Below are 27,507 nucleotides of genomic sequence, written 5' to 3'. Positions count from 1 at the left end.
CATGTGTTTCTCTGGATGGGTCGGTACTGAAACTTTTGGGAATTACTTACAGAAGAGTGTTTAGAAATTTGTACCTGTTTATTAACATTCTGTATTTTGATTCATCTGTTGTACTGATGCTATCGATCCTGTATATTTACTTGATTGATTGACAGTTAATTACATGGAATTAATAAATGAGTAAACTGTTTCATTACTGTGAATTTGAGCAGTTTTGCCCCCTGACAATCCATATGTTGCTAAACTCACGCAGTCCAAGAAAGATTGAAGTACCTGAAAAATTGTACTCACATAGTATGATCAGTTAATGGGCAGTGTTTTTCTTGCCCAGGGTAGAGATTTGCCCCTCTTCCAAGTTCCCACTTGAATATGTTTGTGGTATGGGTGGAATAATTTCCTGACATCTGTTCCAACGCTGGTTGATGCCATCCACACTGATTTTTATCTTCAAAGTTGCAGAATTCCGTAACTTTAGAAATGAACAGTGAATACTTTATGTTTATATAAAAAAAGGAAATAATTGATTGATCTTGCAATAAAGTAAACAACATGGCAATAAAAAAGGATTCAATTTATATTATCCATAATACTTACACAGTACTAACATGCATAGTTTTCTCTCTATAGATAAAAAATCCATTTTCTATATTCTTTTCTATTAGGCAGATTCTAATTTTGGGAATATATCAATTCTTTTTCACCTCAGTATCTACCTTCATATGTGTTCTGACTAGCTTTCAGTCCATTCTAATAATCTGTTGTGTGATATACACTGAAATGCATGAAAAATTCATCAGCTACAAATCTGCCAGCTACTGCATGGTTCTTTCTCCAGTCTTGCAGACTGATGACATTAGCAACTCATTACACATTCTGTACAAAGTCAATGACCAAAACTCTAAAAAAACAAGTCTATATTTCAAGAAGTCCCCACAATACCTGAAATCCACATAATAATGCAGTTATTTGGTATTGGTGTCAAATACTGAATTGTTATCTTACTAAATACATAAGCAGTTCCCTGTGACTCAGTTTTTGATTCCTGAGGAATTGGACAATAAAAGTGAGCTCACTACCTACCCTCCCTCACAATGCAACCCTCTGTAAGAATATTTAGGGGAAAGAAACCCATTATTTTCCATTTCTGCTATGAATATTTATTCTTCAGTATGTCTTCCTGTATATTTTGCAGAAACTTTGTCTAGGTGATCCAAGGTGAGTCTTGCCACTCTACAGAACTTCGGAACAGATTATTATATTCAAGTCTAAGTGACTGATGTGAGAATTGTTCAAGGAAACAAGAATGAAGTTCAAATGCTAGCGTAGCTGAGTTAACCTCTACATCAAGAAATCATACTGTGTTAGGAAAATGTGTCTGATGCTTCTTTCCTTGTGTCCTGGTTTGGCTAAAACAGGACTATTTCTCCTTTCAGGAGTTCTTTCAGTTAAGTTTCTTCTGAGTAACTGCACTTTCTAAAAGTGCAGCTACATGTTTTTCAGTCAGTGTCTGCATTTCAGACTTGATAACTCTCGATGTTTATAGTTGCTACTGAAGTATCAGTAGGATTGGTATGCAGAAAGGTCCATGTTTCTACTTATCCCTAAGAGAACCAAGGCCACCACTGGCCCTCTTTTGTTAAACAATTAAAAAGTCGTAAAAGGGTCACATCTGCGGAAGAGTGTGGACAGGACAGGTGACCAAAAACTGACCAACGAGGTATTCCATCCCATCCATATCATCCTCAGTATAAAGCTAAGGGATCATGAGGGTAGGTCTCTCCTCTTTCATGGCTGGCATCCCTGTGGGACCCTGCTCGATCTCCTGCCTCTGACCCCGACCCACGCATCCCTGAATCTGGTTCCTGTCAGCTGCGGAGTCTGGTTCGGGATGTCTGGGTGCCTGCCCTGCCATGGTAGCAGTGCAGGCTGCAGTCGTGGCCTGCAAATCCCCCAACTGTCATCAAGGAACTCATTATTGGGTTTGTATACTTTTCCTCTTATTGATTCTTTTATGACTTTTTACTTGCCTAAGAAAAGACAGCCAGCAGAAAGGCCCATGTTTACACTTATCCCTATGAGAACCAAGGCCACTGTTGGCTGTCTTTTGTTAAGCAAGTAAAAAGTCGTAAAATGGTCAAAACAGGACTATTTCTCTTTTCAGGAGTTTTTCTTTCAGTTAAGTTTCTTCTAAAGGGCTGGGCTGGCCCAGCCTTCACTGTCTGAAAAACGTGTAGCTGTACTATCAGAAAGTGCAGTTACATGTTTTTCAGACAGTGAGTTCAATGCCCTCCTGGTTGAGCCACTCGAGCCCCACATTGGGCGTCTTAAATGGTGACACCTTGGAGGCTACAAATGGTAGACTAAGGAGGGAGTGAGTTTTGATTTATAGCTTGTATATCTCCAGTAAACAAGCAAACCACAACCAGTGTGATCTTATGACTTAACCGTATAAAGATTTGTGATGTGTCCTGAGAATGATGAGTGGCATAGTATTAAGTTTTTAATTCCCCCTTTTTAACATGTTTTATAAACATTATGTTTCAAATGCCTCTGAGAAAGATAACACCTTCCTGAGAACATATTTCTGCCCTCAGTCAGGACATACTTAATTCCTATTCCAGCATTGTCATTTGGGTGATAAATTGTCACCATTGCCGTAGTGATGGGAGACTGCAGACAGAGCAAATATGTAAAGGTGTATTCTCCACAGTATTTATCTCTCTCAGAAGGAAAGGATGTTTTGTAAGATAATGTAAATTTCTTGGGGGGGAAGAAAAAGTTCTATCCAAAGGGTTCTGCATTTATTTTTCAGGGCAGAATTTCAATCATCGATGTTTTTTCAAGCTGTAGGAACTACCCAGTGATATTTCTATATCAGATTCATTTCTTCTGGAGTTATTCCCACGTAAGAAATAGACAAAGGGAGTCTAATGTTATTTTTTCCTCACGGAGTCCTCAGCCCTTAGAGAGGTGATTGAGTTTTTTGTAATGAACACAGAGTTTTGATCTTCAGAGAACAGTTTAGCTTGCAAAGGCTGAAGAGGTCACTGTCTCTAGATGTCTGTCCCCCTCATTAATCAGCTTTGGTACAGCAGTATTTTCAAGTACTGTGCTTTAAGGCAAAAGAATGTCATTGACAGTTTTCTTCTAAAAAGCTATAGTGTGAACTGCTGCAACTCAGAATCAACATATGTCTTAGATCTCTATGGACAACTTGTGGTGACCCTGTCCATTGTCCCAATTCCAGTGCTCCCATCTAAATATCAGAGTTTTACAGGCTGGAACTCACTTCCCTGTGGTGTAGGCTGAATTTCAGAATCATTGCTGTTGATGAAAATGTTTTCTATAAAAACCCCACCCATATTCATTGAATTAAGAAAGAAGTGGACCCAAGTCTCCCAGATGTGCACCCCAAACATGAAACTGTAAAGTTATTCTCTCTTCCAGTCTGCACTAGTGAACATTTGAAAAACATTAAATATGTCATAGGTCATTTAATTTGAGAAACTATGCTCACTTTAAAAAATTGTCATATATATCTACCAAACTTTGGGGAACCAAGGATTCCTTTTCTCTCCTCCTCGCCACCCCCCCCCTCCCTGATTTCAGTAGTAAATTGAATTGGAATGTCAAGTCTGAATCAGCCTGTTAGAAGGCAGAAAGCGCATAACATCTCAGATTCCCACATTAAGAGCAAAATGTTATTCTTTTTCTGTGGAAAATCACATTAAAAATAGCATCTAAGTGCTAATACCAAGTTGCAAAGGTAAATACAGAGTAGTTAAAGCAATGTGTTTAACAGCTGGAAACTAATAAGGTAGCAAAGTACAAGATTTAGTGTACTTACCACAAGTGGATTCATCAGACTTATCAGAGCAGTCAGGTCTAAAGTCACACTTCTGGATCATCTGAATGCAATGGCCAGAGGCTCTACAGACAAACTCCTTCTCTGTGCAGTTGTTCATGGGGAGCGTGGCAGGAACTGAAGTTCCTGAAGTAGTTGTAGAGATTATTGGCAAGCTTCCTTTGAAAAACAAACCAACAAAATGTTGAGCAATGGGACCAAGGCATTCTAGATCTGTAATGATTTCTCCCCTTGCCACTTCTGCCCTTTGTCAAGGGTATAGCTTTACTGGAAACATGCCTGGATGGCCAAGCTAAATGACTTAATTTCTGCCCAACAGGAACTGAATTGAACATATCCTCAGTGGAAAGCACTAGGTTGGTCATGCTAGCCAACCACCATTCATACAATCCTCAACGTTTGCAGGAATTTGTTTACACCTCTTACGTTTCTTTCAAATTTGAATTAAGTCAGTGAGTCATTTCAAAGAACTAATGCCACAGAGACTGACAGAACAATCACAAAATCTTAATTTCCCTGTGAACCAAGGCTAACAGATTGTTCCGATGATAATGACTTTTTTTTTAACACGTTGATTACTGGAAGTGACTGCGGAAATTGCTACATAACTGTCTTACCTTGCAATTTTAACACTGAATTTTTTTTTTTCTCATTAGAAAAATTATTCTGAGGTCGTCATCTTGTTCCACCACTTCCTTTATGTTTCATTCAATCTTACTACTTCTTTCAATCAACTGTCTTTGCCTTTCCTCTTGTTCTTTACTATGCACCTTTCTTCAGGCTTACTCTCATTTCTTGAAAACCTTTGCTATTATTGTCCATAAAAAGAATTTTCATTATATAACTCCTTCTTTAAATTTAATCATTAATGAAATCATTAGCAGTAGTGCACAATGCACCTGAGCAGTACACCTGAGTTAATTAAAAAGTACATGTGAAGACTTTTTATACAAAATGTGTTTGGGACAGTAAGGAATTTTTTTTTTCCCCTGAGGCCTGAAGCACTAAGTCTGATAATAAATTCCCCACAAGCAGGAGTGTTTCTATTTCATAAGGTATAAAGCCCATCTATAGCATCAAATGATTTATACTCCAATCAAATTAACGATACTCCCATAATATCCTAAGACTCAAACAAAAGACTTGGGGGAAGGAATCTTTTCATGGAATAATTGCATGATATAATATATGTATTATTTATTATTACAAATCTTTTACAACTCATAATAATAGCAAGGACCTTATTGGTCAGAAATTTTTAAATATAAAAGCCACATTCAAATCTCTGCTCCTAATCTACCAGAACAGGAGAAGAAATTTTGAAGAACCATAACCTTCATGACACCTGAAAAGAAAGGAGAATCTGTTCCTTTCTCTCTTTTTAAATAATTCATTTTCTATAATTTACGAAATACCATTTTATCCAGAGAAAGCATCATTGAATAGCCTTTGTTTAGGGCATTCAAATGATGCATCAAAGCAGTATACTCAAGTTTTGACATCTTTAAAATTACTTATGAGGGACTTTACCACCAAGCTATCACGCCTATCTTGCCCTGGTCATTATTTGGTTATTTGAAGTGGAACAAGAGCAACTGGGCAGCTACCGCTTAACTCTAGGGTGCAGGGACATAGGACCCCCACTTTTTCCCCCTGATCCAACTTGCATTAAATGTGGTGGAATATGCCATAGCTATTGACCATTTTGCAGACTATTCCCACAGTCTCTTTGACTCTTTTTTGGTTGTTGGATTTTTTTTTGGTGTTGAGGAAGTAAAATAGAAGCAGGACCCTGGAGTGTCTCAGTAATTGCTCTCAATACTAGAAGTGTTTTAAAAATTTATAGAACCCAAAAACTGTTTCCTACTCAGATCTGTCTACCATTATACTTGAGTAATTTTTTTTTAATCTTTCCACACAAAATGAGTTTTTTCTTTTCTTATTTATGAACTTTGAAACTGTGACTCTCTTTACTTTCCAACTTTCTTCTTGTTTATTTTAAAAACGTTTTTTCATATCTCATTTGAAAGCATGTATGGGTTTTCTGGTAAGTTCTTTTAAGGTTTTTTTCCTTGAATATAAGGCATTGTACATTAACTGACTATTTACAAAAAAATTTGTATTCAAAATGTTATAATAAATGTTGTACATTCTATAAACTTGGTAATTGTGAGATAATTATCTGCAGAAGAAACATGCCATGTGCACCTGATATTCCTAGTAGGCCTAATTATACCTACAATAAATCTTTGGAGTAGCAGAATAACATACATTGGTACTAGTCTGTTTTAGAGTTAGTGCTAGGATCTTAATATTCAAACACTGTTCTAAATTGTTTCCTGTTCAACAGTCCTATTATGACTGTCCGTCAACTGTCACACCACATATGACACAGTAATGCCTGCTGCAGTTAATGCTACTCCTCTTAAAATCCCTTCTGTGATGAAGTGACAGGTCTGGAATCTGGTGTCTTGAAGTACGTGTATTTTGGATTATAATATTTTAAATTTCTGTGGACACTGTACTACCCTAGGTAGCAATGACTTCTGAGAACAGGCTGCTCTCTCATCTGAGCTGTTTGTGCTGTAACATGAGAGAACTTGGCATAGCAAAAACATTAAGAATTATTGGAAGGAGGCATAAAGCTGTATCAAACTGAGTTTGCTGAATGAAAGGTTAATTTGTTTATACACAGTTCAGTTTCTTTTTCCTTCTAGGAATCAAGATCTCAAAAAGTTTGGAAGCTGCACACTTCCTACTGAGGGTCTCTTTTGGACCTTATGTGCACAGCAGAAACTATTTTGTGCTGATGGCTCAATATAAGGGTCTCAGAAGCAGGGAAAAAATCTGGATTTCCTTGTCAAGCATGAGTCACAGTTGATCTGACTTTTACTTTTCGAGTAGCAATATTTACAAATGACATCAAAGAATCAGCTCACAGCTAGGAGATGTACACTTTAACTCTGTTCTTACCATTGTAAAGAGTACAGCCTAGAAAAGACATGTCATCAAGTCCAATGTCTCCAGTGAAACCATCGCCTACAGTACCTTTCACCAAGATCTAGGGAAACAAGAATTACAAAAGCATTTTTCAGTGTAAAGTAGAATTCCACTTCTCATTAAATATTTCATATCAATTGATAGAGGAGTCATTTACCACATTTCACACTTAAAATAAGATTAAATTTGTTCTAGGGGATATATTCTATTTAGTGACACTTTACAAAAGAGACTAATTATTATCAGCTTTCACTGGTGGTCACATTAATCACAGTAAACCATATCAGAATGGTTGGCTCCATGATTGTGTAAATCCACTGAAACATCATTGTGATATAAAAAGATGGCAAGACATTATCATAAGTGGCATATTATGATTAGATCCTTTGGTACTTATTGTAATAACATTAATCATGATTAATTATAATAACATTCATGTGAATAAATTATATACCCTTATACAAACCCCACTGTGATGAAAACAATTAAGCAGGTTAGAGATGTGCTATGGAACCTTTTAAAGAAAAATATTCTACTGTTTCATTAGAGTTGCCACTGCTGTATATGCTTACTTTCTCATTATTTTCTACTGCCAAGAAGTGGGAGAGGTTAGTATTTGTGAAATACTCTCTGGATGACCGAATGAGACTCTCTTCTTCTGACTGTTGCTGAATGGTAAAAATCCAAGCAGTTTTGAAAGATTTAGTAAGAATTTTATTAATTTAACTAATTTATAAATCCCTATTCATAAAAATAATAAAGCCTCCTCAAACCAGACATTTTAAAAAAATATTTAAAAATGTTTTTGCTGATCCAATGGAGTTCGAATGTTAGTTATTTCTTTGTCATTTTTTAAAAAATACTTATGTCACATTTTACACACATACATTCAAGCTTCCAGATTATTCTGGAATGCTGCATAAAATTTCAAATACATTTTTTCACCGTTTGTTCCTCAGTTCAATAGACAATTCCTACAAAGGAATGAAATACAAATAGTGGCAAAAATGCTTCACAGTACTGTTAGTTCTAATATTTTTGTTGTAATTTACTTATTTGCAATTTTATTTGCAAAGAAAGCTTATTTTCAACAAGTAATGAAGCATCAAAACTCAAAGATGCAAAGCACTTCTGTGTAGATAGGTGTCTCTATTCTTTTGATCAAATTTCACTGATATTTTGGAAATATCCTCACATCAAATGCAATTTCAGAAATATATGTCTACATTTTACATTTCAGTATTTCTTCTGTCCTATAGTAAATGAACTCCTGTAAAGCATTTCCAGTTTCAGAAACCAGCACTGTGTATTAAAGAAACTTCTCAGTAACTTGGAGGAAATAAAAGAATTCATCTAGACACTAAGAACTGTTGTTCACCTGGTACACATGCACATAGAGCTTTTATAAGTCACACTTTAAATTTATTAGCATGTGACAGGAGGAAAAAATATTTAAAAGGTGCAAGGAATGGCCTTAACACTGTAAAAGTAAGAGAATAGTATCAGTCTTAATATGTTAACACTGACAAATTTGTTTCTGCTATTTTGAAGTTGCATGTGAATAGCAGATTACTGATACTGGCATCATCAGAGTAAATAAAAATGATTACACTTTGTTTATGTATTATGTCCATTAGACAAAATAAATGAGTATGCTAAAAGAAGATGGATATATGGCTGTTACTATGGATATGCTGAAGGTGAGTTATTTAGGAATAAATTGTATCTAATGTGAATGACAACAGTAAACACCACCATTGCTTCTTACTGCTCTCATCTCAGTATGAGATTCTTATCTTTCCCTCAGAATATTCACAAATATTCTTTGCAATATTACCCCAGTGTCTTGTGTCCTGTTTAGGTTAAAATGGGGGCAATGCTACCAGTACTGATACCAGTACCATAAAAATGGCTAGAAACAGGACAAATCAAGACATCTATTATTTGGAAATGCCATGTAAGAAAATTTATTATACCAAAAATTACAAAATTCTTTTCAGTGTAATTTTGATTATCAAACACACAGCTGTTTTAATAAAATTTTGCTTTGTTTTCAAAGTATGAATGATTAACTACACATAAATAATTACTCAGAAATTACCTAAATTGAGACAAAGAGGAAGAGGGGTTTTTAATGCAATTTACACAGTTATTACTAAGACAAACCCAAGCCCCCTCAAAACTACACTATTTTTCTGTGGGATTGTGTTGTGCTCTGACAAATATTAACCAGTATGTTGGGGGGCTTCTTTCTCTGTAGCTCTCTGTGCCCATCTCCCCAGCCATGACATTCACATGGTCTGAGGCCATCCTTATGTACTATCTTCCACCCTTCCCTGGAGGGGATTGCACTCCTGCACCTTAAGAAGGAATAGTTTTATTAAGGGCATAAAAACGTCCAAAGATAGAAGTGTAGGACACAGTTCTGCAGGGGTAATTAAACTCAGAATATCTCCTTGTTGTTATGATGATTATGATTGTATTACTTCAAATCTTCACACCCATATTAATTTTTAAAGTTTATTTATGTACTTACTTGGGGAGTCTGATACTTTGGCGTATAGCATGAACTCAGTAAGTAACACAGAAAATGTAACAGATGGGCAGGTATAGACTGAAATAGGACCAATTTATGAGTCAGTGCTGCAGTACAAAACTTAGTCTCTCTGCAGCTGTGGTTAAACATTGACCACTTAAATTAATTTGCCAACTGAAATTCTGCAAACTTCTTAAGCTATTATTAAACAACCTCCAGGGAACCCATCTACCATGAAGCTCATTTCACATCTCATTTATTATCTGAATAAGAATAAATAGTTCCCAACTTCTTCAATTTTCAGAACTCTAGAGATATGGTTTCAATGAAATCTATAAAGGTAGCAAAAGGTATGCTACATAAAAAAAAGGGGAAAATAACCTTCATGAAAAGCCAAATGTATTAGAATGACACTGTAGTATACAAAAAAGGACTGATCCCTTAAGATTTTGAACAAAATAGGTTTTTGAAGGGTGAAGGAACATTATGACAAGTGTTAATAGAGAAATTACAATGGGTTATACTGTTCTGTACAAATGTTCCATTTTTACAGTAATGCTCATTTCTGTCACTAGCCAATTCCCACTGAAGGTTAGCAAAATAAAATCTTAATTTCTGTACAAGCATAGTTTAAACTAGAATGGAACTAGTTCCAAAAACTGTGAGGCATTCAAAATGCTGAAGATTTCTGAATGTCTAGGAAATAGTGATACTAGTTCTAATGCATTTACCTACTAATACAGCCAAACAATATCTCAGGTTTGTCACAGGAAGTGTCAACTGTGTTACTTTGTGATTTTATCAGTAGTTAGAGTATGCTAATTTTGACTAGATTTGCTGCCAAGAAACCATATGATTTGGTTTGAAAAGGAATGAACAACCACACAAGTGAACAATGATACAATAAGCGACAGAACACTTAGTCATTAAAACATTTTATCATAAATTACTGAAAGCAAATGCAGGACGGAAAGCCATATACATCTGACTGTATATCTCTGAAGGAAACTACTCCTATGTTTCAATGCTGTGTATAAAAGAAAACATCTCCTAACTTTCCATTGAGAAAAGTAACTAATTTTCTATGAGATGATGCAACTTTTGTAATTACAGATAAAGGACAAGCCATAGAACCACAAATGACATGAAATCTGTACCAAAATTTCTAGCTTCAAAACTCCTTTTAATCAAGATATCTTCATCCAATAATCCCATCACAATAAGTCTTCACTGTAAGACAAGGTTTTCAAGAACGCATGAACATATTCACATAATGATATCTCAAGAAGTACAGAAAAAAGGGTAACTGTTTATCAAAAACATTTTTTTCAGAAAAATTGTGATTTAAAAAAAAATCTGAGAAATTTAGATTTAGTTTTGAATTCTTGAGTTATTAGTTCATGTCAAATAAGACTTCTTTGCCTCTTTTATAAGTGAGTCCAAACATGGCAATTTATTGCTCCCTCGTTTTGTTTCTCTGCTTCCTCAGCCAGCCATCAAAGGAGTAGGCACTGTGGGACCTGAGATCATTTCCCAGATCTCTCACCTAGGCATCCAGTAGTTGCATCCTGACTATATGGCACTGAATTTTCCCTCTGTACCTTCTGTAACATAGTTTCTCTCGGGAAAAAGAAGCCAGGTGCACTGGCAGAAGAGGTGCCACAGCATGTTCCAGCTTTCCCCCCTCATGGGGGGAATGACTAGGCAATCAGGACTATTATGCATAACGTAGAGTTCTTCTGCTCCCAAAAGCAAGCACAAGTGGAGACAGCCTATCAGCTGCTGGAAAGACTATCAACATTAGGTCACCACGACATTTTAACGACACATGTAGAAAAGCTTGAGGTTTCACTGCCCATCTTCAAAGTCCATCAGTCCCTTCCTCTTGTGTCCATCAGAAACGCATTAGAAGTTAATGTCTCAAGACTCCAAAAGTTGAAATAAAGTCCTTTCACACAGGTATCTAAATGAAATTTAGCAATGACCTTAAGATTATACACATCAAATATGAAAAGTCTTGTTTTCACTGCCCATCTTCAAAGTCCATCAGTCCCTTCCTCTTGTGTCCATCAGAAACGCATTAGAAGTTAATGTCTCAAGACTTCAAAAGTTGAAATAAAGTCCTTTCACACAGGTATCTAAATGAATTTTTAGCAATGACCTTAAGGTTATACACATCAAATATGAAAAGTCTTGTGTCAAATATTTGAAGTTTTATAAAGCTTGGTTTTACAAGATACTGAAAAACACTAGTTCTGGTTCAGTAAAGCACTTTATCACACTTTACTGTAAGCTTGTGAATCTTCGCGCTGGTTTATGATGTTTTTCCAAGCGTTTCTCTAAAGTGCAGGGAAGAATCACATTTCTGCCCTGTTTCAGACTCTTCACTAATATCGGTGGGACTGCTGACAAGCATAATATTAATAACTTTTTACATATTCTGTGAGTCAGTACTTTGCTGTATTAAGGCCACAAAACTTTACTTGAGAAAAGATCCTGTTTTCACCCTGTAATATTAACGTTGGAAGAATTATTGCAGAAGTAGTATACAGTCAGTGCCCAAAAATTTCTGAGATTCTTGCTTTATAAAACAATATGGTTAGCCTGCCCACTTGGGAAATAACTATCTAGTAATGACAATGATAAAGCTATATTTAATCCAATTTAAGGTCATGTTTAGTTTTGACTTCATCTACAAAGATACACAGCAATCTCCTTTATTTCACATGACAGAATGAGATTATTTTCAAAAACAACCCAGGTTTTAAAGATGAAGTGTTAAAAAAAATCACCACACTGAAACCCACAAAAAACTCAAAAAAAAAGGACAAAATCCCCTTTTAAATCTGAAGACATTTTTCACTCTCAAAATTAATTTAATTTCTCTTTTCGTTCCCTAAAAAGGATGGATGATGTCTTTTTTTAATGATTTAAAAATCACCAAGTAATGAAAATACTTGACAGATACTTGAAAGATGCTGTAAATTTTCTCCCACATCTAAGGTACAAGTCCCTTTAGTATTCCTGTAAAAATTTAGAGGGTTTATTTAGAACATCAGTCATTTCTGGCAACCTTGTGGTTAATTATGCAGACAGTTGAAGGATCCAAAGGCTGGATCTAACTGATCAGCTGTTTTGACAAGTGAAAGTGAGTGAGTTGTAGTATGGGAATATCAAAGCAATGGCAAGGCTGATAATGTTCATTCAGGATCAGCCCTTACTGACTCTAATCATATTACAGTACCCTGAACTACTTTCAGATGGAATCTCATCACCACTCATTTAGCATAACTGTTTTTTTGCAGCTATAGTGATCTTCCATGACAGAAGTATGCAGGTTCATGCTTACACACATATTCACTTATACATTACGTATACTCTTTCTTTCTTTCTTCCAACTACCATTTTCCCAGATTTTAAAAATAAACAAATTTTAAAAAAAATCTTGTTATTTAACAAGATTCTGGCTGAGTTATGAAGTCAGATTCCTAGGATTTATGGTCCTAAAAGGTGTGTCCCACATTGACCAGGATGGCTTGTTATGACCTGAGTACTTTTGTCCCTCTCTCTTGTACCCTGAAGCATGCCAAGATGCCAAAGGCTGCATAAAGACATCTCCATATCTGTATCCAGAGAAGCCTGAATAGGGTCTTCAGAGACAGACTTCTGTCTGATTTATTCAATGCTTATTGCTAAGGCAATTCTTCCATGCTGAGCTGAGTATCCTGAGAGAAGACATGTATAATTTTTTTTGAATGCTTATGAAAACATTTGTGCCACCAACTTAGTCAATTATTTGTTTAGTGGCAAATGCTAGTGAGCAAGGGGATCACTATTACATATTTTGGATGCGGATGTTTCCTTAACCAAAGGATTTTGCCTGACTGAGACAGTAAATTACAAAGAATTGCTGCTCCTTCATCCACACATATGGCCTTAACCTCCCAAAGTAAGGAAAAAATAAGATAGGGATATCATCAGAACATATGACTTGCCATAAAATCCTGTTATCATTGAAGACAATGAGAGTTTTGTTACATACTTCAGTGGGAATAGAATTTCTACATTGTTTCTTAATTCTGCTATAAGCATACTCATTAAACATGGAAAGATTGTAAAAAATAATATAAACCCCCCCATGCTTGATGCAAAGTGTAGAACTACGGAAGGAGACTTGATTAAAGCTTCAATAAAATACTGTTTTGCTGTGATCTTCCTGTTACCTTTTCAAAGATAGTTTCTAGATCCAGTAATGGAATGAGGAAAAAGTCACTAACGTTTTCATTCTCTTTGCAAAGTTGTCCACATCTCATTCCTGTCCAGCAATTTCTGCTAAGTAATATAGTAGTATCAATAGCAAATTTAAGACACTGCTCTTAATTCTTGACAGATCACTGGCATATAGAAAGATAATTTTTACCCTGTGCAATTTCCTTTGAGCTTCCTGCGTGTAAATAGGGAACAAAGATAAAACACACCCACCCCTGCCCCCTTGGTTGTCCTTTCCTCCCCCCAAAAAAATTGCAAGGAAATGACATGTGAAATTAAGAATACAATTTTGACTGGAAAAGGCATTGTTAACATAGCTTAGAAATTCTTATTCTTCATGTCCTTCATGCATATGCTGTGAGCTGACATCATGACAAGTCTTCCACTGCATGCCAATAAAACAATAACACAAAGAATAAATTATTTTTATTTCATTTGGTTTTTTAACTAGCCTACAGAGCTACATAGGATATACCCTGGGCTACATAAAAAAACACATGGCCAGCAGGTCGAGGGAGGTGATTCTGCCCCTTTCTCCACTCTTGTCAGACCCCCCCCTTGCAGTACTGCATCCTACTCTGGGGCCCCCAGCATAAGAAAGATATGAACCTATTGAAGCAAGTCCAGAGGAGGGCCACAAAGCTGATCAGAGGGTTGGGGCACCTCTCCTGTGAAGAAAGGCTGAAAGAGTTGAGTTTGTTCAGTTTGGAGAAGATGAGGCTCTGGGGAGACCTTTTAGCAGCCTTCCAGCACCTAAAGGGGCCTACAGGAAAGCTGGGGAAGGACTTTTTGCCAAGGCCTGTAGTGACAGGACAAGAGGCAATGGTTTTAAATTAGAAGAGGATAGATTTAGATAGGATATAAGGAAGACATTTCTTACGATGACAGTGGTGAGACATTGGAACAGGTTGCTAAGAGAAGTTGTGAGTGTCCCATCATTGGAAGCATTCAAGGTCCAGTTGGACAGGGCTTTGAGCAACCTTGCATCTAGTACAAGGTATCTCTTGCCCCTGTCAGTGGGGTTGGACTGGATGATCTTTAAAAGTCCCTTCCAACCCAAACCATTCTGCGATTCTATGATTCTATGATCAATGAAATATTAAAAAAAAATGTGGGTAGCACTTCCCTGCCAATATTACTCTATTAGGCAATTAATAAACATTTGCTCCAGAGGCAACTGTATATGAAACTGTATAAGTCAGCCAGCAACCACAAGCTTTACATTACCACAGTGAAAATAACACTGAGAATGATAACTATAATCAGATCAGAAGTCAATAGCACAATGTAAATGTGAAAAACATACAGTAGCATGTAACTTGCAAGCAGGTATCAGGGGTGAAAGAAGCCAACACACAGATCAGAGATGAACAAAAATAGTGCCCAGAAAAAGAGCTACCAAGCTGCAGGAAATATGGCTGGATACCCATGTATTTGGAGTAGAATTGGAGGAGTAAGAAGCAACAGAAGCAGGTGGTAACCTTTTGTTCTGTTTTGGCTAAAACAGGACTATTTCTCCTTTCAGTAGATTTTCCTCCAGTTATATTTCTTCTAAGTAACTGCATTTTCTGAAGTTAGCTACATGTTTTTCAGACAGCATCTGCTTTCAGAATTTATAGTACTTGATATTTACAGTTGTTACTAAAGTAATAGTGGGATTGGAATGCAGAAAGGTCCATGTTTGTACTTGTTTCTATGGGAATCAAGGTCACTGTTGCCTATCTTATATTCCACAAGTGAAAAGGTGTAAAAGGGTCACACTTGTGGGAAAGTGTGGACGGGACAGGTGACCAAAAACTGACCAATGAGGTATTCCATCCCATACATGTGGATATTCAGCATAAAGCTAAAGTATCACAGGGTCAGCCCTTCTTCTTTCATGGCCAGTATCCTTGTGGGACCCTGTGGGAACCCTTATTCTCCTGCCTCCAGTCCTAATCCATGTATTCCTGAATCCAGTTCCTGTTGCCCTGCCACAGCAGCGGTACAAGCCACCGTGGCTTGTAATTCCCTGTTCATCATTGGGAAGCTCAATATTGGGTTTTCTACATTTTAATTTCTATTAATAGTAGTACTAGTGCTAATGTTATTCTACTCTTTTTTCATTGTTTTTTTTTTTTAAAGTAGTTTTAATTTTCCAACCTGTAAGTCTCTCTCCCTTTTCTCCTCCCCACCTGCTTTGTGGGAGAAGGAAGGGGTTAATAGAGAGCATCTGCCATCCGTTTTAAGTGCCAGCCCAACCTTAAACGGTGACACCTTTAAAGGACAAGAAAAAAGAAGGAAAAAAAAAAAAAAAAGAATCTGGGAATACTAGTCTCAGCAGATTATTAGGGAAAGTGCAAAGCAGAAAAGTAGGAGAAGGAAGATGAAAAATGACAAATTGAAAGTTGAAATTGAAGCTGTTGCTAGAATGGAAATCCACGATGACTAAACCTTTGTGTGAAAATTGCTACCAGGGAATAGATCAACAGCAATAACAGAAAAATGATCACAAGTGTGTATTAGAGGTGTAATAAACATCTTAGAGAAGTCCTTGATAAATTCAAAGCTGCTTCAACAGCAGATTTTAATGATAGATCTATATCTGACTCACTAAACATTAACAAACTCCTACTGGTATGTCAGCACTCACTGAAAATGAGGCCCTGAACAAGGGAGCAAGTAGACAATCAAATCAAGCCAGAAGGCTAACAATACTTGACAATAATAAACCTGGTTCAATAACGGCGAAAGCGACTGCAGAGCACCTGAAATCACAGTTAGAATATCAAAAAGGGTGAGCCTCTGGATGCATCGAAAGCTGTCCACAGCACAATGTCTCACAGCATGAGGACAGACGTACCAGAGGTTAGGCCAGTTGTCCAGCTAGCTGCAGTGTGCGTCTCCCAGGGGACTGACTGCTGTCACATCCACAATGAGAACAAAACAGTCATGCAGTGGTAGCTCCCAAACGTTTGGCGGTATATCACAGGTGGGAGGTTATAACCTCACTGTTGTGCTAGTATCCCTTAACGGACTTTTCTTTCAATAATTTGCCAAGTTACTTATTGATCCCATTCATACTTCCTTGCACCCAAAACATCCCTCGGCAATGAATTGCACAACAGACAATCCTAAAATAGTATTTCCTTTTGTTTTGATTGTGTTGCCTAATAATTTCACAGAGTACCTCTCATTCCCTGTATTTGAAGAAACCAGTAATGATCATCTTCTGTGCAGCTTCTCTATGACACTGTCGATTTGATGTTTCTCTGTCACATCTCAACCATCTCTCTTTCTAAGAGGAACACTCTTTACCCAAGTATTTTAGAAAGGGTCAAACATTTCTACTTCTTTTTTTTTTTTTTTTTTTTACAGCTTAATGTTCCTGATGTAAGAGCAGATACACAATTGCTTTGATTTGTTTTCTTAGGATACATAGAAGAAAGAGCACAAACTGTTCAGAACCAGTTTCCTTCTAACACCACTGTGAGTGGTAAGGATAAGTTCTAGCTGCGTGTGTTGATATGCAACTGTAACAGGCTGAAACATGGTCTCCTCACATTGCTTTTCACACTAGGAAACAGTACTTCTCTTTGGGACAGTAAAAAGGTATGTACACTTTTCCAGTGAAGCTGTATGCAGGAAGTAGAACATGGCTAAGTTTGGTCAGCTCCATTTTCTGGAGTACACCAGCATAAGTCCAGAATTTCAGCCTGGTACTTATCAGTTAACGGTTAGAGAAGACTGAAAAACTCTCACACTTAAGTCGATCTACAAAAGTATTGACGTTACAAGCCCCACTGAAAATTTCTCTCAGAGGTGCTGTGAAATGTGATACGAGATCTACAACCTGTAATTTCATTAGTTCTGATGTTTGTTATACAGGAAGTGAAATTTGAAATTTTCTTGCTTCAAGGATACTATAGCTGATGAGGAAGCCTAGCAAGTCATTATCTTTTCTTAAACTGCTATAAAGGGTATTTAGTCTACTATAATAAGTCCTGCTATATTGTTCATGTATGAAATATAATTACCACCACTAGAGATGCATGAAATAAAAATACTAAATTCTGAAACCTTACAATTTGCCATAGCACAGACTTTTTGTTTGAAACAGAACTCAAACCCACTTTAAAAATAGTTTCTAAAGTAGAATTATGCCATAAAATCCATTTTCCACTAGAACCCTGACTTTTTCATTACAGAAACGGTTGGGGCAAGAGGATGTTTATCAATCTACTCTCTTCTCAGAAAAGTAATTGCAAGAAACAGCTAGAATTGCAGAAATAACTGAAGAGTGTTTTGTGATCCTGTTTCTTATTACAAAGGAGATCATCAGAATTCCCAAAGAAGAATCACTCTTTCATCTCACTGAGGAATGAAAAGGGAGGGAATAGAGGGAGAGAAAGTAGATACTGCCTTTGTGATTGTGACCAGCTACCTGGTGGTACCTTAAATACATTTTTTAGCCCTTCCTAAATTTCTTTTTAGATGAATGGTAAGAACCTGGATGCAAATATTGTATGTTTGCTACACATGTATTTGACACCAAACTGATTTTAAATTAAGGGCGTACCGAAACCATAATACAAGAAGTAGCTTGGTATATTTAGGGAAAATCTAACACAATCCTATAATCAAGGTTAAAATCTCAGCTGTAACTATGCACCTCCACAACCAGTTCTACGGCTAAAAGGTAAGAGTAACTGAAAATAAAATGTGTTAGTGAGGTAATTTGCCTTTGAATTTGAAAATCTTTGTAAGAAAAGATACAATATGTCCTATATCTTCATAACAGAATTGAAAAGATGAAAAATTAAGATTTAAATGAATATATTACAAGACAAAACAATCTCCTTAATCTACTGTCTCAGAAATGAAGAAAACTCACCTTAATCTAGTGTCTCAAAAATGAAGAAAATTTTCTTTAGATTCCTATCTGTCTTTAGACAAATTCCGCTTCTAACAAATAAAGTCCGTTCTTGATTTAGCACCATTCACAGAACCACAGAATGGTCGGGGTTGGAAGAGATCTCTGGAGATCATCTAGTCCAACTCCCCTGCCAAAGCAGGTTCACCTAGAGCAAGTTGCACAGGATGGCATCCAGGTGGGTTTTGAATATCTCCAGAGAAGGAGACTCCACAGCCTCTCTGGGCAGCCTGTTCCAGTGCTCTGTTGTCCTCAAAATACAGAAGTTCTTTCTTATATTAAGACGGAACTTCCTGAGTTTCAGTTTGTACCTTTTGCCCCTTAACCTCTCATTGGGCGCCACTGAAAAGACTCTGGCCCCATCCTCTTGACAACCACTCTTAAGGTATTTGTAAGTATTGATCAGATCTCCTCTCAGTCTTCTCCTCTCCAGGCTGAACAGATCCAGTTCCCTCAGTCTCTCTTCATAAGAGACATACTCCAGTCCTCTCATCATCCTCATTGTCTTCCACTGGACTCTCCAGCAGTTCCTTGTCTTTCTTGAACTGGAGAGCCCAGAACTGGACACAGCACTCCAGATGTGGCCTCACCAGGGCAGAGTAGAGGGGGAGGATAACATTCCTCGACCTGCTGCCCACACTCTTCTTAATGCACCCTAAGATACCATTGGCCTTCTTGACCACGAGGGCACATTGCTGGCTCGTGGGCAACTTGTTGTCCACCAGGACTCTCAGGTCCTTCTCCACTGAGCTGCTCTCCAGCAGGTCAGCCCCCAGCCTGTACTGGTCCATGGGGTTATTCCTCTCTAGGTGCTGGAACCTACACTTGCATTTGTTGAACTTCATCAGGTTCCTCTCTACCTAGGAAGTATTCAGGAAGTATACTTGAGGATTTATGTGTCAGTGCTGATTATGACTAATACTTCAGTCTTCCCATTTGAACAACCATACAACTGACATTATGTTTGATGATTTTGTCACAGATCACAAATAATATATTAGGGCTGTCACTAACTTAGAAAATAATTTCAGAAGTAATTTCTCTTTCATCTGAAGTATTATGAAATATATTCATTTTATGAAGGATTTCTTTGGAAGTGACCCAAGGCTTCCTCTTCAACAGAAAACTAACAGCTGTTAGGAATAAAACTTCCAAGGTGGTTGTCTGTTTAAGTTGGGGCTGATGACACTTGTAATGCATGTAATGCTTGCTGTTGTAGTAAGGTAAAACAAAGCCTTCCTGAAGGCTGGCTTTCATTGCTTCATGTCTGCAAGGGTAAGGGGACCCTAGTGACTCTCAAAGGTATTTCCCACTATCTGATCTAGAAATGATGCTCAGTAATCATAATAGGGAATGCCTCCCAGTTCATTACTGGGTGGCTACAACATCAGATCCTATGAGCTGAGGAACTTAAAAGGAAGATGGCATGTGGGAATCCCTAGAGGTTCTAGGATTTACAACAACAAAACCAAAAACTAAAAAAAAAGCTGTGACTAGTCATACTGAACATTTCTATCTTGCAGATGCTGCAAGAGACAACTCACATCATACTATCTAACACCAAATGAGACAAAAGGATTTTACAAGACAACTAAGTTAATTTTTTTTGATACATTTACAATCCACAGTAAAATGACAATATCAAAGTCCTTTATGTGAGAATGTCTGAAACAGAACTGGTCAGAGCTTATGCTTTGATAGCTCAGCCTCAATAAGAGACAGGGGTATTCAGAACATCAGAAGAATGCAAAGACACAAGTCACATTTTGCTTTAATAAAAGAGAGGTCCATTTCAGGACAGAAAGCATTTTTTCCTCAAACGGACACAACTTTTAATATACAAAATTGTCTTGTTTTAAATCATAAGCAATGAATGTTGCAACCACTGTACCTGAAAACACCATGTTAGAGTGTCAAAGGTACAAAGAGTAATGTACAAAAAAAAGAGAAGGGATCCACTGTGATTCAGTTGTCTGTCTTGCCATGTTTGGTCATATTCCAAACCATTATACCTAGTTTAAAATGCTGCTAGGGAGCTTGAGAAATCTGATTTGCACCATTATCAATATACTCAGGCGTAGATGTTTCAGAATCAAGCTCTTAAAATACGAACAATTTGTATTCTACATTTAGAAGAATACAGAAATAGCACAACAGGCTAAAAATACTAGCTGGAGAAAGAGGTTGGTTTGTATTTGTGTTGTACAACATAGTGCTATTCTACATGCATAGCAAATGCATCATTCAAATTTTCAATCAGTATTCCATTACTTTCTGAGCTAATACCTAATTGATAATAAGATGAGAATTATTACAGTGGATTTGGTTGTTTATTCTTCTTAACCACTTGTAAAATAGGAAAATACCAGATGCATTTTATATCTACCTAATTGCAATTTTATTTTGTATATAAACTTCTGAGGTTGCTATTTTCCAACAAATTTTCATTATTTATTTTCTCCTGATTTTAGTCCTTGTTTTTCACAATTAAAGGGAGAAAGTTTTATATTTTAAGGGAGATGTAATGTTTTATATATAACATTCAACATACTAAATTTTTTTGTAATTATACTTAATATAGCATTAATAATTAATCATGTACTTAAACAGCATATTTGCATTTTTAAATTTCTAAACAGTCAATTTAAAAAAAACTGGAGTGATCATTACTAAATCATCACAGAATATTAAACTTCTTTATGTATTATTTATGCTTTGGAATGTCAAAGAACTGTAACCATCTTTGTCAACAGAGGTAAACATACATATTGCAGATGAGCAAAAAATGAATTGGATTGGGATAAAGGTAATTATTTTTTTCTTTTTTTTTTAATAATATGTTTTGCAATATAGTAAAGTTACCCTAGAAGTATTATGATGGACATGGTAGATAACTGATTTATATTTTGACTAAAAGGAGACTACATTGCTCAAAAGAACTGAGATATAGAATTTTGTCATTGTTCGCATAATATCATGATTTCCTTTTTCTGTATCCACAGAAGTTTGAATGAATAGAGCAAACTGAGAGAGCTACATTTATCCAAGATGTTAATATAGAATCTTTGCCCTTTCTTCCGAGCAGAAACTATTGCAGGTATTATGATTATTCAAGGAAGATAAAAGCAAACACTATTCATCAACAATATAAGTAGACTACCATGGAGAGATTCTTATTTTACTACCTTTTCAAATGTACTGTTAAGGAAAAGACATATAAGTAAACTTCTCAGGGAGATTAAAATAAATGTAGATCAAGTAAAGAGACAAGTACGCTCAACAGCCTGTTCTTTTCATGTTGAAACAAGTGTCCCATATAATAAAAAGGAATATTTTGAAAAGGAATATATTTTAAAATTAGAATTTAAAAAAAAAATAAAATTAGTATAATTTCTTGCAGATTATTAAATGCTTTGCAGATTTCTGTGTCATACCAGTTCTGAATTCAGAGGGAAACTCTAGATTACTAAAGCTGCAAAACTGAGTTTTATGAGCATGTGTATTTTGGACTGGTTTTGTTACTTGTCAGTATTAGTATTTGAGAGAGATACTTAATTTTAGCTCAGAAAACTGCATTCCTTTCATTTAAATAAGTTAGCTCTGACTTTCCCTTTTCACTCATCCAACTACTCCTGTTCTGCTTGTCTGATAGAAGAGCCATAAACTTCAGCCACAGGTTTCCTGAGAAATTTAAAATTCTGAGGTTTAGGGGTGTGAGCACATGAGTCTTCATGTGCTGTTCCATTTGGGTTTCTGCCAGAGCATTCAATTAAAGACCCTATAGTTTCATATCTATAAAGTTCCAGACTTTCAAAAGGGGACCTGGCTTTCCAGAGGTCCTCAAGTATCTTTCTTTGCTGCTTTGAATTTTTGGCTGAGAACTACTTTTCCCAATAGTTAGTACATAGGCACAATTGTTTTTATGCTCCCAAAGTTGTCTTCCCATGCTATAAAATAAGCTGAAAATGTGAATTTTAGGGATTTACTATTCATAGTGACTCTTTCTTGGAAAGTCGAAACAATTGACAGACTTAGGGAGGGAGGGAAGAGGAAGAGGCAGTATCAGCTATCTCAGATATATGATCATATTTCACATCTAGAAGAGAAAAGGCAAAACGATGGTCTTTGTTACAAAGACTTAGGCCATCTTTGGTCCTACTAACATTTTCTATTCACTAGGAATCTCTGAATATCATAAACCAGTTGATGAGATGTTCTGGCTAGAGATGGAGAAGATTAGGAAGTCAAGACATGTATTTTGACCAGAAAATTATTAAAAAGTTCTATCTTATTTTCAGACTTTCAAGAAAAAAAAAATCATTCTCAAGTGAATCTAAATATTCCCTTTGGATCATGGAGGTGACCTACAAGACTTTAAGTATGTGGCGTGAAGACCCTGAACTATTAACTTTATAGGATGTGGGGAACACAACATACTAAACATACATGTTAATACTGTTATCCAGTTAGTAGCCCCCGCCCCTCCAAACTAACTGGGAGGCTGTTGTAGAACACATCTCAGTAGAAATGCTTCAGAGAAAAAGTGGTAACAGAGCATGAAGACCTTTCCCCCCACAGGTCTTTAGCCCTGGAAGTATCCAAACACTATGCACTTACAAAGAGAACTGGAAAGAGGTCAGCACTTGGCAACTTATTAGCAACAGAATATCAACTTGCTCTCTTCAAAATTTCTGAATTTTTAAGGGTCGTAGGTTGTGACACAGCAAACTCCATCATAAGAAACAAAATACGCAATAATGAACATCAGATCTCAATCTCTTTCTTCAGAATAAACAATCAAATTATACCTTACACCTAATGCCTCTCAAGAATGATGATGAAAACCAAAACTACACCAAAAGAATATCTTTGTAATCCCTGCATGGAACTGGGCAAGTACGATAGAAAACCCTACAACACTAATGCATTAAAAATATTTTCAGTTACTCAACAGACCTTCCTAACCCTCAGGAGGCCAAATATAGGACACACGGGTCCTTCCAGGTGCTTCTGTTCAACCACAGTAATATTAAGACCTTTTCCTCCAAAGAGGATAGAACTACTCTCCACCTAAAAATAATATTTTGGGAAATAAATGTTGGACAACCTAAAGAAAATATTTTGTTGTATCAGATTTAAAAGGAAGTTGTTTCTTTTTATATGTTTTGGGGTTAATTGTTAATTTTATGACCTGTTGGCAGTCAAGTGAGCTAACATCTCCTCTAATCAGGTTCATCAGCCCAACCAGAATAAACAGATCACACTTGGTTAAAGATAAATAACATATACAATTTTTAAAAGGTTAGAAAATAAATGAAGATTTGTAGCTGTAACTTACTATAATCATATCTTTCTCCAAATGATATTTGTTTGTTGACCTAGATTTACATCCAAATATTTTGAACTGACCTTTTTTCTGGTATTACATAATTAAAAATTAACATATAACTGGAAAAATAAGGTAGAGAAGAGGATATTCTTTTTAACAGTCCTTTTTTCAGGAATGAATCAAGATTTTTGCCAAGCTGTTCTGTAGCAGATTCAGAGAAGCTTGTTTCACCAAATACTTCAAAAACAAAAATAGCATCTAATTTGAATACCACATGTTCCTGTTCAAAATATTAAAATCAAGTGGTTTAGGGGCAAAAGTAAATTCAACAAAAAATAAATATTTCACACATATGTTGTCAAAAAACCCCTACAAATGTATTTCAAAGTAAATTTGATCAGACAGTTAAAAATAGCTTTGGGATTACTGAGTCATTTATATACTCACAGTATTTTACAAAGCAGTAGATAAGCACTTTGCAGCCTAGAAGGATCATACCTGAAACGGCTTAGAGCTGCTGATGTAGAGTGTCTGTCTGATCCATCTGTTTTCTTGATTTCCAAACTTGTACCACAACAGCCATCCCTTGGTATTACTCACAGTTCTCTGGAAGACTGACAGCTTGTAAACTTGCTTTCCAAACATATGATAATGAAAGCGGAAAATACAGGTTCTGTTGCCAGAAGGGTTAAAGAGAGGACTAAGCAAAGCTGCTTTATCTTGGAATTGGCGTGGCTTGGAGGATTCCATGTAGAGGTAGTGTCCTCCAGCTGTGCCTGTCGTGTGATCCTTTAATGGGCCTGTATTAACTGTGGGGGTTGGACCCTGTGTTCTGACCCAGTCAAAGTCATCCTCAACATCCTGTTCCCAATTGCACAGCCCATTTTCAAAGTTACACTGTAGGTCAGGGTCTGAAATGTAAACAGAACAGACTGTCAAGTGAAAGCATTATCAAAAGGTGATTGTGCTTTCATATCTTTTTCTCCTTGCAAAAATTTCTTTCTAATATAGACAAAACGTGCATCTTCTCCTTTCAAAAATTCCCTTCTGAAGAATAAACATACATTTGCCTGGACAAAAAAAAAAAGAAAAAGAAATCTTTACTTAATTAACTCCTCTTTCAATATCTATCTGGCAATCTGTACATAATTAATTTATTGAATAAACAGAAACAGAACTATAAATAACATTATATTATTAATTTCATTAAATTTATGTATTTTTATAATTAAAATATGCAAAGTTCTTTAAATGAAATTTAACTGAGCAAAGGTGTTAGAACTGAGGTTAGCTGTATGAAATAAACCACAGGATATAGTCTTGCAGGTACGTGTAATAAATGTTTTAATGTATTTTTATATGACAGAAATAGTCCTAAAAACAGGTTGTGTTTAAGATCCTTATTATCTTTAATAATAGTAGCATGATAGCTTTATCAAAGCTAAATTCGAGAGGCATTTATAACACAACTGCACTTTATTATCTGACACCAAAGCAAAATATATTGGTTAGACCAATTATTTCTAATGTAAAAAAATAAAATGCGTATCAGAGGTGAACTTGTATTTCTTCTTTGCATCTGTCCTTCATAAACAGTAACTGACATAACAGCCAATTATTTTTTTTAATTAAGCTGTTATTTTTTATGATGTTTAAAACCGCAAGTCATACAGTACTATGGATCTCAAAATGGGTTATAAAGAAGATAAGATATTTTACAAGTGGGAAAACTGAGATAGGCTGGAAAGCCTTCACGTTCTTTTAAATTCAGATCAGTTTTAAGTCGATATTCAGTAAATATCACTGCAGGTTGATATCCCCTCAAGCATGTAAGTTGTCCCCTGTTTCTCAAACTCATTGTGATTTGCCTAATTTAGTTACCTCAGGATGTGATAAAGCAACTACTAGTTAATGTTATTTCATATTAATGTTCTTGAGTTCTTAAAATTGATGAATTGAGAAAATCATCAACAGCACCCTCCAGCACTGCAAAGTGAATGTCAAAAATGTGAATGACCTCTAGCTTTCCTCCGTACTTAAAAGTTCTTTCTTTGAAAAGTACGATTATGCCCAGTATGACTAGTATTTTCTAGTACAGATATTTTAATGTTTTCTAGGTTGAAAGACTATAGGTCACAAAAAGGGATAGGACATACACTCCTCTCAGTCCATATATGTCTTCCACCATACTTCCATCAGTATAATCAAAGATGGCGTGTTAATCCAAATCAACTGGCAGATTGTGAATCCTCTGTTTTAAAATAAACTTGTAATGCATGTGTGTGTTTTACAACAGTTAAAGAAACATGACTTATTTGGATAAAGGAAACTGAATTCCAGTTACCCTCAGTTGTAATTCATCATATGCATTTAAGTTAAAAGCTTTCAGTCTGTTTCATCAGTAACTATATTCAGTTGAATCATCACTGGCTGTGACGCTGATAGGCTGTAACAGTACTGTGCTTTTGTACTCCAGGGCTGAATTTCGCAAGTAAATTTTGAGCTAATAAAAAGTAATAATAGAAAGTACTTACTACAGTTGTCTTCATCCGATCCATCCCCACAGTCATCCACAAGATCACAGACCAATGAACTGTCAATACATGCTTTTGTGTTTCTGCACCAGAAATGATTAGGACCTTCACAACTTAATGCTGGAGGTGGAAGACCACAATTTTCAAATATAATGTCATCAATTGCTGAGATGCCATCATAAAAACCCAGAGTGATTTTATCAAGTGATAATTGGAAAGGATGTGGAAGGCGTCCAAGCTGAATGACTGCCTTCAACCATTGATTTCCCTCATTGTAATATGCCCTCCAAAGAACAGTAGGCTCTTTCAGCCCATCCACAAGCAATTGCATCTCTGCTGCCCCAACTGACTGTCCATAGTTGTAATACCTAAAATGATAAAGAAAAAGTTAAGGGTGCAAAGGATGAGAATGGAGCACAACATGTATAATGACCTGTATCTTTTCTATCATAGCTCTGTGAAATACATGAAGTCCACAGTGCCTGGTTCCAATTTACCTGTAATTCAATTCACTTTCTGTATGATGGTAGGGTAGGTTGCTGTGTCAGTCTAGGGTTCATTTCAAGAATTGAAGATTATGGGAGAAGAAACATACTTCATTAAATTAAAATTCGTAACTGAAGAGATACATTTGCTTTCATATTAAGCAACGAATACTGCTTACTCAGATGTATAATGTGTTTTTATAAATTTAATTCAATATGTAATTATAAAGTTTCAAGAAGGAAAAACAGAACACTTACTGAATGCAAAAGTATACCTTTTGTTTATGTTAGTTATTGTTAACATGTTGCATTTTACAGCATTTTTGGAGGATCTCAAAACATTTAAAAATCATACACACTTAGATGAGCAACTGTACAACAAAACTGGGAACAGAATCAACGACAGAACCAACAACTTGTAATTTCCAAACCTGTACTCTAACTTCAAGTCTTGAGTATTCGATAAAAACATATTTTCTCTTCCTATGGCAAATGTATTTGACATTACTGAGAAAAATTGCACTTAATAATATCAAAGTCAGGCCAAAAATTTATTTAAACAGTAGTACCACTTTTG

At 36.1% G+C, this 27,507-nt stretch overlaps 1 protein-coding gene across 1 annotated transcript in view; it reads right to left on the bottom strand.

Moving 5' to 3' along the window:
- Positions 1–291: 291 nt before the first annotated feature.
- The window catches only part of MALRD1 (MAM and LDL receptor class A domain containing 1), a gene marked incomplete at both ends in the record, with an annotated part of 76,706 nt that continues 49,490 nt past the window's right edge, over positions 292–27,507 (bottom strand). Inside the window, 5 exons of the mRNA XM_009696788.1 lie at positions 292–469; positions 3,848–4,024; positions 6,839–6,926; positions 24,410–24,822; positions 26,446–26,813. Of these exons, the coding sequence (XP_009695090.1) occupies positions 292–469; positions 3,848–4,024; positions 6,839–6,926; positions 24,410–24,822; positions 26,446–26,813 (1,224 nt within the window). The remainder of the gene's footprint in view (positions 470–3,847; positions 4,025–6,838; positions 6,927–24,409; positions 24,823–26,445; positions 26,814–27,507) is intronic.

Source organism: Cariama cristata, unplaced genomic scaffold, assembly GCF_000690535.1.
Source record: "Cariama cristata isolate BGI_N322 unplaced genomic scaffold, ASM69053v1 scaffold3043, whole genome shotgun sequence".
In the NCBI taxonomy this organism is placed as follows: domain Eukaryota; kingdom Metazoa; phylum Chordata; class Aves; order Cariamiformes; family Cariamidae; genus Cariama; species Cariama cristata.
This window is presented reverse-complemented; position numbering and strand designations above follow the sequence as displayed.